The sequence below is a fragment of the Biomphalaria glabrata genome, chromosome 15 (assembly GCF_947242115.1).
Source record: "Biomphalaria glabrata chromosome 15, xgBioGlab47.1, whole genome shotgun sequence".
NCBI lineage: Eukaryota > Metazoa > Mollusca > Gastropoda > Planorbidae > Biomphalaria > Biomphalaria glabrata.
The window spans coordinates 27,031,898-27,048,297 of NC_074725.1; the positions used below are offsets into that span (position 1 = coordinate 27,031,898).

General features: G+C 39.1%; 2 protein-coding genes across 3 annotated transcripts in view; one reads left to right on the forward strand and one right to left on the reverse strand.

Moving 5' to 3' along the window:
- Nucleotides 1-1,141, reverse strand: part of LOC106053486 (uncharacterized) — a 34,984-nt gene extending 33,843 nt beyond the window's left edge. Inside the window, exon 1 of the mRNA XM_056012565.1 lies at nt 996-1,141. Within this exon, the coding sequence (XP_055868540.1) occupies nt 996-1,026 (31 nt within the window). The 5' untranslated portion in view covers nt 1,027-1,141. The remainder of the gene's footprint in view (nt 1-995) is intronic.
- Nucleotides 1,142-14,367: 13,226 nt separating this feature from the next.
- LOC106053487 (ras GTPase-activating protein 3-like) overlaps nt 14,368-16,400 on the forward strand; it is a 70,434-nt gene continuing 68,401 nt past the window's right edge. For both annotated transcript variants that reach the window (XM_013209044.2, XM_013209046.2), the window contains exon 1: nt 14,368-14,450. In XM_013209044.2, the coding sequence (XP_013064498.2) occupies nt 14,393-14,450 (58 nt within the window). In that variant the 5' untranslated portion in view covers nt 14,368-14,392. The remainder of the gene's footprint in view (nt 14,451-16,400) is intronic.

The following is a 16,400-nucleotide window of genomic DNA, read 5'->3' on the forward strand; positions in this document are numbered from 1 at the left end:
TTTTGAAAATGTTTCCACAGGTCAGCCTCAGCCCTTAGGGAAGTAAAGGCCTAAAGCAGATGCCACACGTTTGCTTTCAAATAAAAGTAAATATACTTGTATCTATTCATTATGCTCCACGAATACGATGGATTGACGAAGGATGATATGGAGGCAGATCTGCAACAACTTAACGTTCGCACGAAAAATCTCAAGAGAAATCTGAATGGATATGCTGATGCAGGCTAAAGCCCTCCATGGGCTGTAGAACCACTGGGATAGAAGGGTTTGTTGAAGCAGGCTAAAGCACTCTATGGGCTGTAGAACCACTGGGATAGAAGGGTTTGTTGAAGCAGGCTAAAGCACTCTATGGGCTGTAGAACCACTGGGATAGAAGGGTTTGTTGAAGCAGGCTAAAGCACTCTATGGGCTGTAGAGCCACTGGGATAGAAGGGTTTGTTGAAGCAGGCTAAAGCACTCTATGGGCTGTAGAACCACTGGGATAGAAGGGTTTGTTGAAGCAGGCTAAAGCACTCTATGGGCTGTAGAACCACTGGGATAGAAGGGTTTGTTGAAGCAGGCTAAAGCACTCTATGGGCTGTAGAACCACTGGGATAGAAGGGTTTGTTGAAGCAGGCTAAAGCACTCTATGGGCTGTAGAACCACTGGGATAGAAGGGTTTGTTGAAGCAGGCTAAAGCACTCTATGGGCTGTAGAACCACTGGGATAGAAGGGTTTGTTGAAGCAGGCTAAAGCACTCTATGGGCTGTAGAACCACTGGGATAGAAGGGTTTGTTGAAGCAGGCTAAAGCCCTCCATGGGCTGTAGAGCCACTGGGATGAATCAGTACGAATTTTATTCTTTCGTTGATTCATGAAAGCATATTAAGAATTCCATGTAAAAAAAAATCTGGATAGAGCTGATAGTATATAGCGAATACCTACAGTTTCTACTATGTACTTAAATTCATCTATACTAAACAATACATATCTAACAAATAATAAATGTTTACATACATAGTAACAGCAGAGACCAAAAGAAGATCATGACAAAGTTTGTTTTTGTTCCTTTTCAAAATGAGTCTTCTGGAGTTTTGTCTTTATAAAGTGACTTCTTATCTTTTGTTTTTCTCCTAGTGTTTTGTTTTTTCATTTAAATTTATTTTCAAGTGTGTATGTATGTTAGTGTGCTTATGTGTGAGTGTGTGTGTTTGTGTTACGTAACACAGCTTGTGTTTAAACAGTATGTCGAGGTTAGTGCATTGATTGTATTTGTTTTTTTCTGGGTCATTTTCACTATAGATCTTTTGTTTTTTTTTTAAGTACCTACAATGTTACTTTGAATCTTATTTTTCAAAGGTATGTACACTTTCAAATATTTTTTTTAATTGAAAGTTTACATACAGGTTAATCTTTTGCTTTACCTAGATTACGTAAATTTGCATTAAGATGGAATGGGGTGACCTGTTAGTTGAATCAAAGATCCGAGTTTGAATGGACCTAAATAACAGAACAAATACCACACACCCATTAAGAGCAGTATGTAGACTTGAGAAGGCCATAAGCTTTTTGAGATAATAACGCGTAGGACGTAATCATCTTCTTTTTTGAAGTAACGTCTGTATTATATAAGATTAAAAAGGGGCACTTTGTTGACACTGCGCCCACCCCTTAGGAAACTGTCAATCAAATCCTCTTTGAATAACCCAATTTATTTCACAATTAGACAGGCATAAGAGCTTACGGCTCAAAACAAAATCCAAAACAAAATTAACTGTAATCAGGAACCTCCTATTTGCTGACGACTGTGCCCTAAATGCCTGCTCTGAAAATGATTTGCATAGCATCGTCAGTAACTTTTCAAGAGCATATTCAAACTTCGGCCTCGCTGTAAACACTAAAAAGACTGATGTCTTGTATTTGCCAGCTTCAGGTAAAGCCTACTTGGAAAATGCAGTGAACAGATTCACCTCCCTTGGCAGCACACTCTCCTTAAACGGAAATATTGATAATGAAATCAACTTGGGTGTCGCATAGGCCAATGCATGGTAGACTTCTAAAAATGTCTGGAATAGACGAGGTATCACCACAAACACAAGACTAGGGTCTATCGAGCGGTCATCCTCACTACATTGAAATATGCCCCAGAAACGAGGACAGTATATATAGAAAAAAAAACTGAACTACTTCCACTTGATCTGTTTCAGAAAAATACTGAATGTTAAATGGCAAGAAAAAATACCTGATACTGAAGTCTTTCGAAGAGCGGGCAAAGCATCCACACAATCCTGATACAGTCCCAGCTGCGATGGGCAGGCCACATCTGCTGAATCGAAGACTCCCGCATCCCTAAATGACTACTGTATGGCAAATTAAGGGAAGAAAAGCGCTCATAATGTGGACAAAGAAAACGCTCCAAGGACAACTTCAAAACTTCTCTGAAAGCCTTCAGCCACCTGGGAGACAGAAGCACATAACAGAGCATCATGGCGTTGCGCTATGAAAACTGGCGCACAAATTGCAGAAGACAAGAGAACAGTTCTGACGTAAGAAAAGCGTCAGAGAAACAAAAGCAAGGCCAATGACACTAGCACCACTAGGAATAGCTTACCCAGTGTGCAGCCGAACATTCCGGGCTCTTCAGCCAAATGAGGCGACACAAAACCCCAATGTAACACCCTCAACCCCATGGATGACAAAACAAAAGTGGTCATCACCGAACCACGATGGAAGAACTATATAGTAACGAATCTCACTATCCAGGCTCTCTGCACCACACGACACCACAACTGAAAGAACTTGACAACTCAGGGCTAAAAAAAAAGTAACAGCTTAATGTCCAAAAATCACAGCCAATACAATAACACAGACGGTAGAAATATTTCTTTGTGAACTACCATACCGACGTATCAACTCATGCACTGTCCTCTCCGTTTCGTTCCGGGCTTGCTCAATTGTTCAGGACTGGCTCGTGGTGTCGGACTCGATCGCAGACCAAGATCAAGATGCCGTCTCGCATTAGCGAGGTGTCATGACTGTACTTGACTGTACTCCGCACTGAACCGTCGTAATGCGCCGTACAGAACCACACCGATGAACCACACTGAACTGTGCTGTAGTCGACCGGACTGTATTGAACCGGCATGCAGTGAACCCTGTTCTGAACTGACTTAACTGTGACACCTTTGCTCTTTAAATAGGGTCCCTGATGGCCTTCTAGAACGGACAGAACATCGCTTGACCATTCTGGTTAATCACATGAGTGTACGATCCCTAGCCGACAAATGTTTTTTGGCACTTTGGTACGATGGCTGGGATTCTTCGGACAAGGGACGTGAGTTTCACAGGGCGATGAGTAGACCAGTCAAAAGAGATTCGTGGTGGCAACTTAATCGTGCGGAACAGGCGGTCCTAGCCCAGTTCCGGGTCGGACACTGTCCAATTGGTGCTTACCTCGGACGGTGGAAGGAAAACTACGACACATGGTGTCGCCACTGCATGGAGGACGGTGAGACAATAGACCACATTCTTTACGAATGCAGAATTCTGCACGAAAGACGATTGGGACAAGGATTTGATAGAGAGATAACTGGTACATGTCCGACACAAAGGCTGTCCTTGTACGGGGACAAGGCGACCTTAAAACTCACTGCTCGCTTCCTCTCGCGTGCTCTAAGGGAGTAATTCCCAGCATGTTTCGCTGCCAATGGGGTTTCTGATTCTGTTAATCACATGACCAGATTCTACGTGACGCTCCTGAGCTCGTCATAACACAGATCCTTCCCGAAATGTCTTAGCTGACCGTCGTAACTAGTCACTGTTGACAGCTCGTCTAGCGCTGACCTGGGGCGATTTGCGTCGGCTATCTACACACACCACTACCACCATCTGTGCCACCACCAGGTTTATTACAATATATAATTTTAAAAAATAAAACGATGGTTTTCATTGAGAATTTTTTTATAGGGGAGGGGGGTGGAAGTTGATTTAGGGAGAGGAGGTGACAAAAGTTAACTGCATAGGGTGACACTGACCCTTGTGACGCAACTGTTGTGAACCATATGTCGTGGAGCCAAATCATGGTCTTGCCACTACGTACAATCCAGGAACGATAATTCCTCAAACTTTGTACACATGTTTTACATGCAGTTGCTTTTCTTGCATAGTATAATCTAATGTCCCACAGAACAAGGTTCAATTTTTAAAGTTATGTTTATATATTAGTTTGTTTTGTTTTTAATATCATTTGAAATGTAAATTTTATATTATATTATATTATATTATATTATATTATATTATATTATATTATATTATATTATATTATATTATATTATATTATATTATATTATATTATATTATATTATATTATATATATATATATATATATATATATATATATATATATATATATATATATATATATATATATATATATATATATATATATATATATATATAGCCCGGGCATGCTACCCTGCCTCATAGTGGCACCCGAGTGGAAACGATCGTAGGAGGAAACGATTAGGCTAAAGGGTAGCAAAACAAGACTCCTGTGGGGATGCCTAAGGGGGTGCGAGAGCCTCCTCATTGCACTGCGCGGAGTTGTAAAAAAGCTCCCACAACCTTGTCACAATCCAGGCGCTGTTCCTCAAGGGGCCGTTACATAAATGGCGTTTCCCGCACGGTTAGCCTGGTATAGAAAAGGAAAATGGCGGGGATCTTAGTGTACGCGGCCTCTTGCCGTGAGTCTGACACACCCGCACAGAACAGTGCACACTGTTCTCATTCAGCCGGTGAGAGCGAGCTCTTGTTCACTTTTGCTGGCCTAAAGTTCCAAGAGCCGAAGGCTCAACTCTACCTGACAATTTCGCCATAATTGCTGAAAATTGATGTTCATGTTATCTCTTGTCTTGTCTATGATCAAATTACTTCACAATACAGAATCCTAGAAACACGAATGTAAAATTTAAATAAATAAATTGAGTAAATATCTATTTAATGCTAGCATTTGAAAATAATTTTGTTTGGAAAGAAATGATGGAAACTCATAAATAAAAGTTATACTGAAGTATGACGTGAGTCACAATTGTGTGTTTATTTAAATACGTTTATTTTAAAGCGATGACAGCAAGTAGAGTTTGAGCTTTGTACCTAAGACTAGTGTGGTTAAACCACTTATCAATTTTTTATCAATTTTTAATCAAGCACCTTAGTCTGTGTGTATTTGGTGCGGGCTTATTCGCGACACATCTGCTTTTATTCCTCAGGGTCCATTTTAGGGTTTAGCCTACTTAGTCTGATTTTCGGGGATACCTCTGTTACGCTGTCCACCTTTCAGCTAACAAAAAGGGCAGTTCTTCACATCGCAAGGCAAATCCAGTTACGACATGCATATTTTGCCACATTTTACGTAGATAAGGCCGTTGTCTGCAAAAAGAGGGGGGGTATTTTAATTGTCTCTTCTTCGTCTTCGACAAGCAAAAAGGGCCCTTCTTAGAGTCTCAAATGTGTGTCCCGCGCAGGGGCGTAACTAGGGATTCGGGGGCCCGTGGGATTGACCTCTTTGGGGGCCCCTTGCATTTTGACATTCGACATATGACATGAGATAATGTACGCAAAAATATATAAGCTCCAAATCAAATTGGTTCAGTATATCAGTAAACTTAACAAAAAAATAATCATGAAGACTCTTTTAATGAATATTGCCGTTGTTTATTAGTTAAATAATGCACAAGTGACAAATCTCAATTGATATCGCTTCACGTAGTGCATTCTGTGCAGCAAAGACATCTATAACAACATCTACATCAATACTTTCTAGTATTTGTGACTTCACTAACATTAAAGCCATGATAAGCCTTTCTTGCGTCATTGTGCTCCTGAGATACTTTTTGATGAGCTTGAGCTTTGAGAATAATCTCTCACATGACGTAATGGAAGTGGCCTGAGTTAGCGGTATTCGGAGGAGGTTGCAAAGTTTGAGCACACGTAATTACCATATGAAGCCTTTTTCCTAAATATATCTATTGGTGATTGTATTACTGGTTTGTTGATGAAAAGTGCTCTTGCATCAATGACATCATTGAAAAAGCGATTTTCCATTTATTTCATCATACAAACAGGAAAAGTAGCACAGTTTATCATAAGCGTGTCTTCATCTAACAGGTGTCTTGGTTCAAGAAGAAACCCAAAGGTATCCATTTTCTTTCAAGCCTTTGGAATCTGCCCTTCATCTCCATATGAAATCTGTCCAGCACTTCTGTCGCAACACGTTTGAATTGCAGTTCTATTGACAGTCCTACATTAGAACTCAATTTCCCATCAAGTCTTTTCTTTCTTTAGGTTGCTTTGATTACAGGGAATCCATAGTATTCACTACCTTCTTTTGCATTTTTTCGATGGATTGGGTTTTTGTCAGTTTCTCATCATTTTGCAGAAAGCATGAAAGGGTACTAATTTTTTTAGCAGCTTCCCGTATATGCAGTCCAGACTTTTGTAGTTTCTTCCGAACTATATTAATTGGGCGCAGGAGCTTTGACCAGAATTCCAGATAGGCAAAAAATTCATAATTTTCCACTGCATGAAGAAGATTCTGTGCTAATATTATATGGTATTACGTCATTGTTGGTTGTTTATGTTTGGTGCGAAAGCAAAAGGATTCAGAGAATACAAAAGTGGGAAAGATCCATATCTCGTTATGCTCGAGTATAGAAATACTCCGATAAGTGGACAGCCGTATTCACCATCACAACTGCTGACGAGTAGAAGACTCAGGGAATCATTCCAACTCAACGAACGAAAGATGAAAAGCAAAGTGAAATACGATGCAAAAGCTAGACTACCTAAAGATTATTCTGTCGGAGAGTTCGTCTAGGTCAAACATGGCAGAAAACAGTTGTCATAAAAAAAAATTCAGCACCCAGATCTTACATCATAAAGACAAACGATGGAAAAACATACAGAAGAAATCAACGCTTTTTGAATAAGAGTTTCGATGAAGACATCTCTGAGTACTATGATACCGATGAAGACTGTCACAGATTACATTATAGAATTGTTTGTACATTTCACTTTTAAAAGAAAATATAAGCCCTCGACATGAGCCTCGGGATTTAACCCTCAAATTTAGACACGTCAGGATTTACCCAAGGGACGTGATTATGAAGTTTGAAATCTATTGGTTGATTTGAAATTAAACAAAGACATTTTTTGAAAAGAGTTAGCGCCAGAGAATTGGCGGGGAGTAAGAAAGTAAGGAGTGTCGAATAAATAATGTCCTTGTAGACAGTCACGTTTCTAAGAGCTCTGTTTGAAAAGCCTTTGTAATATGTTCCATGCTCATTGATTTGTAATTTGTACATAAACTGTACTTACGTTATATTTAAATAAAGTTCCAGAGTTTTGTTTTATCAAAAGAATCGTCAATTGTAATTCTAGATCGTCATTTTTGTTAACTATTGAATTCAAGTAAAATCCCCGGCATAACAACACGTCATATCATCTGCATGTTGTGACAAAGACAATGAACTGCAAACTTTTGGAACAAACGAAACAGACAGTTATAGACCAATGTCTAGAGAACTTGTTGTGCCAGTCAAGACAACCAGAAGTGGACGAATTGTTAAAGAAGACAGGGCCGGCCTTAGGCCTCTGCAGCCTATGCCCCGCGCTAATTCTAAGTATTAAATTAAACCATTATAACGTAAATAAATTAACAGGGTTTTCGCGACCTCCTGATTTTCCAGGGCCTCCAGGAAATCTCATGAAAAGGCAAAATATGCGATAAAGTCCTGAACTTTTTTTGAATTTATTCAGATCTCCTGAGGAATAGACCAAATTGACATTTTGGGGTGCCAATAAATAAGAAGTGGCATTGCGAGCTTTCATTTGATAAAAATTTATTGCAAGACAAAAGTAGGCCTATTTTCTAATTCAAAAAAATAATTTTGACATTATGATTATCCCTACCCAGACTAGGCCCCGCCAAACCCTAATAATGGACTATTTTAGCATTATTAAGAATAACTTTTAGATCTTTTATACTCGATTCTGTAAATTTTGGTTCAATGTTAATTAGTGTAGCCACAAAATACTCGCCATTTAGATCTATTATTAGTAAAGGTAACAAGATAACGAGGATGCAGTTTTATTCGTGGCAACAAAGTTTAGAATGTAAAACTAACTTTAAAAAAAAAACTTTGATCTCTGTGGGAAAAAATATTTTTAAAATGTCAACAAAGTCAACGTACTGATAGACCTAGATCTAGGTTTAGTCTTTGTGATAAATTTAATCCATAAATGTTGAAAAAAAAGACACCTGTTGACAATATTTGTCAATCAAATATATTAATTTATGTATTGTTGTTCATCTAGGCCAGTGAGAGCAAAGTGGCGCCTGATTTGAACTTCATATCGCTTATGCCGTCCTCCTTAAGCTCGCTAAAAAGATAGCACTTTGGCATTGTGACAGGCTTGCTTACAGTATCACTCAAGTTAATCTTAGCATTAATTATTATTTATTAATTTCATTCAGATTATTCCTTTTTTCTAAGTCTAATTTTTCCACCAAACCCGACCTTTTCCCTACTCGCTCGACTGAATCCATCACATTGGCGACCACAGTGTCACGCCCCTTAACTTTTCTCCATTGACGCAGGTAAAGATAAACACGGACCTATTAAGGGCACTGGTTATTGGCGTTTTGTGTCCGGCGATCATCAATGACCCCACCTTGGCATTATCGGGCAAACCTACCCCTGCGCGCACTTCCGGACATGCTTCACTCTTTTCTTCACCCATACCTCCTCTCTTTGAACAAGAAGATAATCTGTTTCAACACGCCTCTTGACATTTCTAGGAGCGACTATAACCTATTAAGTCGTTCTGTTCTCGTGATGGAAAACCTGTAGTCGCTCTCTTCCACCCCCCCCCCCCCTTCCGCTAATCTCTTCCGGCACTTTTAAAAACACGCGCCTTATTTGGAAATATCTACACTTCTTCATTTCTCCAGCTCGCTGACAGACGAGCCCGGATTCTATAATTCATTCTCCTTAATTCTATCGGAATACCTTGTGCCTTCCTCGGGTGTCTGTCTACTTGCTTCATATACGCCTACTACCTCATGTTGATAATTCTGCCCATGGTAGATCAGCTCTGTCTGCAGTGCTCTTCGTGCCCACGGTAGCCTGCACCCGCCGTGCCCACAACCACCCCAGTGATTTTGGATTGACACTCAAACGAAAACGCCGAGTCACCGACGACGCTCTGCCAGCGACAGTGCCTCCTCCAGCTGCAAGCCCTCCACCAAGGAGCACAGCCAGTTACGACGTCGGTAGGACTTTAAGAAGTTCAAAGACAAGGTGACCCACTCTCTCTCTCTCATAGTTGTGCTTAAAGTGATGATTTACTATTTCCATCAAGAGGTATGATGCAAACCCCTCTCCTTTATTTTCTTCATCTTTTATGTAAATAAAAATCTTGTAAATTATTAATTATTATCTGTTTGTTGCGTGCCTGTTTCCGATTTATATGTGGCGACCCAGCATATTGCACACTCAAACTTCCCCTAGACATTAAGCAAGACACACATACAAGCAATACACGCGGGTAGTCACCGGCATGCCAACGTACCTGTCAGTGGTAAGTTGTGCTTTCATTAGGGTTGCACAGGATAGTAATTTTTAATATCCGGCCGGAGCCAGATTAGGCCGGGAAGTAACATAAAATATCCTGCCGGAGCTCGTGTTACTAAAAGTTTCGCAAAACCTTTAAAAAGGAAACTTAATAGTAATATTTATTTTATTTTACTTTTGTTTCACCTTAGAGTTTTTAACTGTTACTGATTGCAATGAATTAAAGTTAATCTGCATTTATAAACAGGTAGCACAGACTAATCTGAAAGTGCTAGGGTTAATTTGGTCTGAACTGAAAGTATAGAACATATTTTACAACTTAAAATTGTAGAAATCAAGGGTTAAGTCTGATATTTTGGAAGCTCCTAACTTTATTTCTTGCAGGCTTTGTGCTCTGTTGACTGTTGTATTACTAGCTTCTTCTTGTGACATCCATTTATCGAAAAAGTCCTACAAAATTGTTTCAGTTGACCGAAATGTCTTTGTTGGTGGTTCAACAGATTCATTGAAAACTTCTGCTGGTGTTGCAGTTTCTTTAACAAGAACAGATGACGCCTTTGTTTCATTGTCATTTAACACGAGGCAAATTAACGTACAGACTAGTAATATCTAAAGTAGTTTTCATCGTTTAACTCCTGTCCTTCCTCTACGCTGCGTGAATGCCTTCGGAACACGGATCAATGGGAATTGAACCATCAGCTGCACTTACGAGTGACTTCGTCAAAAGGTCGCAAAGGAGCAACATGCTACTTTGGAGATTAACTGCTCATGGAATCACTTTCTGTACAGTACTACGATATTGCTCGACGTAGCTCCAACAGCCCTTGTAACCTTACTCAGTTGGAATAATCCAATTTTCAAGCGACGTCTCCAACGCTGACAGCAAATTTGCAGCCGCATGCCGACCGTTGAGATTTACACAATATAGAACATCGATGCTTCAGTCTAATAACTCATTTAATTATTGGACAGTCAAACCAAGATACGACTCTATGGTATTATAAGTATGGTCTAGGTCAGGGGTCGGCAACCTGCGTATTTGCAGGTGGAAGATATTGCCTTCTGCCTTATCACTTGATATAGATGAGTCTTACGACATAAAAGATACGGCACAAATTGGTCTTTTTGTGACAAACTTTAGGAGAAGATAGAGCTAAGGTCGTGCGAAAATACATTGAAGACAATAAAATCGATATAAATAAATCGTTTCAATCGTTTCTATAGCAACTGATGGAGCCAGAAGTATGACAGGAAAAAAATAAAGGGGCAACTACGATTCTTTTGCGCAAAATTAAACCATGAAATTTTTACGTTTCACTGCATAATATACCAAGAAGCGCTTTGTGTCCAAACATTTCTGGATGAAGTAGTTGAGGTCATGAATTTGTTAATCAAGATTTTTAACAGCATCTTGTCGAAAGCACTCTACCATCGTCAGTTGAAAGAATTCTTAACGAAATGTTCGGAAAAAAAATCTTGTGACTCTTTAGAAACGTTGAAAGTTTATTAACTGTAATTTTTGGCTCTTCGTACCCAAAAGGTTGCCGACCCTGGTCTAGGTGTCAAAAACATCTGGAATAGTATGTTCTGTAATGTATTCTCAGTATCCGTACTTTTAACAAGTATAATAAATTCCGTTTTCTCAACCACACTTTAAAGTAACTATCCTGCAATGAAATCCAGCCGAAGACGACTTGTGAAAATCGTCCGGATATCCGGCCGGAGTTCCGCTCCGGTGCAGCCCTAACCACTCTCCTGTCCATCTGGGGAGTCGTAGAAATGCCTACCTCCTATAAAGCACCAAGGTCTCAAAGTCATACAAAAGTGTGGTGAGGACCGCTGCTTTGTAGACTTTCGTTGGTAAGTACATCTTATCTTATAAAATACACCTAAAGGTAATAAATACATAAATAAATTTGTCTTATAAGTTTCGGACGTTCCTTCAGAAATAAAAAGTGTTATACCCTAGCCCAGATGGAGATGTCAGCGGCACTAGCGGATCCAGAACTTTGGAGTGGGGGGGGGGCGATTTTTTTCCAAACCCTAACCCTAACGCCCAGTAAACCCTAGCCCTATACATAAACGTGCGTACAGCACACACACACACACACACATATATATGTGTATATATATGTATGTATATAAGAATAAATAAGCAGTATTTCTCAGTATTTTCATGCATTCTTCACTGCAGAAACGCATTCTCCTGACATCTACAGCTCTTTATACATCAGTGGATTTCTGGGCGAAGCCCCGACGCCAAAAAGCGTTTTTTTTGCATTTTTCACTGCAGAAACGCCTGCTCCTGACATCTACAGCTCACTATTCATCAGTGGAGTTCGGGGCGAAGCCCCGACTCCAAAAAGCGTTTTCTTGCATTTTTCACTGCAGAAACGCCTGCTTCTGACATCTACAGCTCTTTATCAATCAGTGGAGTTCGGGGCGAAGCCCCGACGCAAAAGCGTTTTCTTGCATTTTTCACTGCAGAAACGCCTACTCCTGACAACTACAGCTCACTATTCATCAGTGATTTTCAGGGCGTAGCCCCGACGCATAAAGCGTTTTCATGCATTCTTCACTGAAGAAACGCATTCTCCTGACATCTACAGCTCATATTAATCAGTGGAGTTCGGTTCGCCCCGACGCCAAAAGCGTTTTTTTCGCATTTTTCACTGCAGAAACGCCTGCTCCTGACAACTACAGCTAACTATTCATTAGTGATTTTCGGGGCGAAGCCCCGACGCTAAAAGCGTTTTCTTGCATTCTTCGCTGAAGAAACGCATTCTCCTTACCTAAAGCTCATTATTCATCCTATTAAAAAAGGACTTTTTGAATAATGTTGTACTTGAAAAATATTCTAATTTGAATGTATACGCCCTTAATACATTGCAAATTAATCCGATTTGTTCCTTGAAAAGATCAGATACCCCACATATTTAGATTAAGGCTTTGAGGATCGCCGCCGAAAAAAAAATTCGATAAATAATATTCAATAAAATTCAAGCATAAATTGTGAGTTATAGTCCAAATTTAACTAGAAAAATATTAGATTGAGTAGAGGTTGGAAAAAAGGCTACTCATCTCAATCGTGACTCTTATACTGAAAATTTTTGTTTGAATTCTAACTTTTCCAAAGCAAAGTCTTTCTTAAAATAATTATGATAAATTCATGTGAAATTACATAAACTCTGTCTGGAAATGGGAGGGGCGGTAGAATGAAAACGATTTATCCTCGCTCCTTTTGATAATTTCTGCTAATGATTACATTTGGCATTAAAGAATAAGGGTGGGGCCACTCGATACGAGAATTTAATTTATAGCATATATAAATTATATTTGTGGCTGATTTTTTTTTTACATTTTGTAATTTCTTAACTATAATACAAAAAGAAAAATTATTGCTTCGTTCGATGAGGGAAAGGAGATGGCATGTATCGCCCCTCCCAACTGTTTTTTCTTTTATATTTACTAATCATAATATTTGAGATTAGAGTGTGGTGCGACATAATATACAAATGGTTTCACATATCAATTATATAGAAATTCAACTATTTTTGTTCACAAACTATGATTCCTCCATAAAAATATGACCGCCCCCCCCCACTCAGAGGGCTAGAGCGGGGAGGGCAGTACATGCAATCGCCCCCCCCCTTACCCCACCGAATCGGCCAAGATACCTGGAGGGGAGCGACATAATATCAAATTTATATATCAATGCAACTAATCTTGGTCAGAAACTATGATTTCTCCATAAAAGTAGGACCGCCCCCCCCCACTCAAAGGGTTTAGGTGGGAAGGGCAGTAGAGGTTTCACCCCCCTCCCCCCACACACACCAATCGGACAACAGGGGAACGACATAATATAAAGATTGGTTAAAATATCAATAACAAGTTTTAATCATATAGATATTTAATTGATTCTTTTGGCAAGCTGTGATTTCTACAAATAAATTGGACCGCCCCCCCCACTCAAAAGTTGATGGTTAGGGGGGGGGGCGGATTGATGCTATCGCCCCCTCACGACCCCACCTAATCGGCCAACATACTAGAGGGGGGGGCGAAATAATCTAAAAATAGTTTGAGATATAAATAATTAGTATATATTATTAACATAAGTAATAAATTCGTATACAAATTGTGTGACTTCTATACTAAATTCGTCCGCCCCCCCCCTTCGGGGGGGGGGGTCGGCCGAGTGGGGGGGGGGGCGGTAGGGGCGATCGCCAGTGGTCAGCGGGTTGTATTTATAGTGACGACAGTCCTGAGAACATACCACACATTAAAGAAAAAAGCTAGATGAAAAATAAAATACAGGATTTTTTTTTTATAATTGCACCCTATCTGTATAATAGGTTATTGTTTATATCATATTCTTTAGGAACGTAGGCCTAGATCTATACTGATAGCATCTAGAATGAAAGATGTAGATTCTAAATCTGTATGTATCTATTTTGCGATATTATTTTTTAACAATTAAAAATAAGCATGCGCAAAGTGGTTTATTATCGATATGTTCTAATTCTATCTCATGGAGCGATTAGTTGCAACTGGAAATGACTAATGAGCAGCATAAATGAGATTGTTATTAAATTATTTAGCTATCTAAATCTAGTATCTTTAATAATAACTACTACATCTAAATCTTGATCTAGTCTATCGAATATCCAGATTGCGGTGGAACCAAAAGTGGTCAGCCAGTTTGCGAATTGACTACTCGGTCACTGACTACAACATCCGGTGACATCAAAAACAGGAGTCAGGAGAATGTTATAAATTAGCAACATGGCAGAGGCTGAATACAAGGATGTAAGAGTTGAGGAAACATTGCGTGTCAAAATAGGTTAGTTCTAAATTCTAATCGCATTGCATTTTTACTTAGTGCTAAAGAATTTGTTCATCATTATCCAAAACCCTTAGCTTATCAGTGCGAAGCATTTTGCCGCGTAAATTATTTCCTGACTCAGTCTCACTGCTCAGTCAGTGACTGGCTAGGTAGACAGTCACAGTGACAGTGGAGACTTGTCTAGAGTTAGACACTAGAGTAGACTAGACTGACTAGAGTCAGTAGAGTAGAAATGCCTGAATTGAAATGGTAGTAGATGCAGTAATTTAAAGTACGTGACTAGACTGTATCGCAACTATTTACTTACAAAGTGAAAGTAACGTTAAACTAGTTATTTTAAAGGTAATTACTTAGACTTAGAAGTTAGATCTCTAGACTAGAGTATTCTAGAGTAAAAGAGGACTAGTTAACTCTAGTTACAGTCTAGTAAAGTAAAGCTTAAATTACAGTAATTACAGTTACACATTTGAATTAGACTCAAAAGTCTCAAAAGAGTAAAGAGTCAGACTGACATTCAGACTGTTAGTGTGAGTGAGTGTGATGTTACTGTACTGTACTCTGTAGACTAGCCTTACTTGAAAAATACTTGTCAAGTATTTCTAGATCTAGAAATTAGGATTAGATCTAGTCTGAGACTATTCTACTAAATTCTAGACACTCTAGACTTAGACAAGATCTAGTAAATTCTAGAAGTCATTAGTGACAGTGTATTACTAAGTATGTAACGTAGTGCTAGTTAGTAGTTTTACTAGTACTAAATCTATAATCTAGTAAACAGAATTAACAGATAATCTACTCTAGAACAATCTAGATCTTAGTACTCCAGGGCATGCTACCCTGCCTCATAGTGGCGTCCGGGTGGAAATGATTGTACGAGGAAACGATTAGGCTAAAGGGTATCAAAACAAGACTCCTGTAGGGGTGCCTAAGGGGGTGCGAGAGCATCCTCATTGCACTGTGCGGAGTTGTAAAAAAGCTCCCACAACCTTGTCAAAATCAATGCACAGTTAGCCTGGTATAGAAAAGGAAATTGGCAGGGGTCCTGGTGCACGTGGTCTCTGGCTGTGAGTCTGACACCCCGCCAGACAGAGACAGAACAGTGTACACTGTTCTCATTCAGGCCGTGAAAGGAAGCTCTTCTTCAATTTTGCTGGCTTAGAGTTCCAAGAGTCGAAGACTCAACTCTACCTGACAATTTCAAGAAGATCTAGTACTAGTAGTAGACAGTAAGAAAGTACACACAGGTCACACTAACAGTAGAAGTAGATCTAGACTCTAGTATACATCAGACAGAAGTATGATGAGTAGATCTATAATTTTTAAATTTGGATCTCTACATCTAGACTTAAATCTAGATTCTAGATTTAGATCTAGTAGATAGTTCCTAGAGTTTAGTTAGTAGATCTAGATTAGAGAGTCTACAACTACTGTACTAGATTCTAGATTTAGATTTCCAGGTCCAGATCTAGAATTAATCTCTAGATTCTAGATCTATTTAGATCTGTCTAAAGACAGAAGGAAAGCAGTGGATTGGTTCAAGATCTCAACCTTTTTAATTAGGCAACCCTTTTTACAATTTCCCTCTATGCATTTATTTTTCGTCCATAACCGTAACTAACTATGCTTTTGCTAATCTAATGCTAGATGACATTGACAATGTAGCCGTAATTATAATTTCTAATGTAAATGAAAGTTCCTCTTTGACTTGCATTTGTTTACTTTTCTAGACTTATTTCTTATTTGATTCACCAATTTCATGTTGCATACTTATGTTTGAGAATTTGAAAACATTGGCGATGCACGTATCTGTAGCAGTTTTAGAATCATAAAGTCAGTAAAGTATAATGAATACAACATAGTGTTGCAACATAGCTTGTTTCTGTTTTTAAAACCAGATCAGAAATTTTTGGGACAGTCTTTTGGAGATCAAGAAAGTTTTTTTTTTCC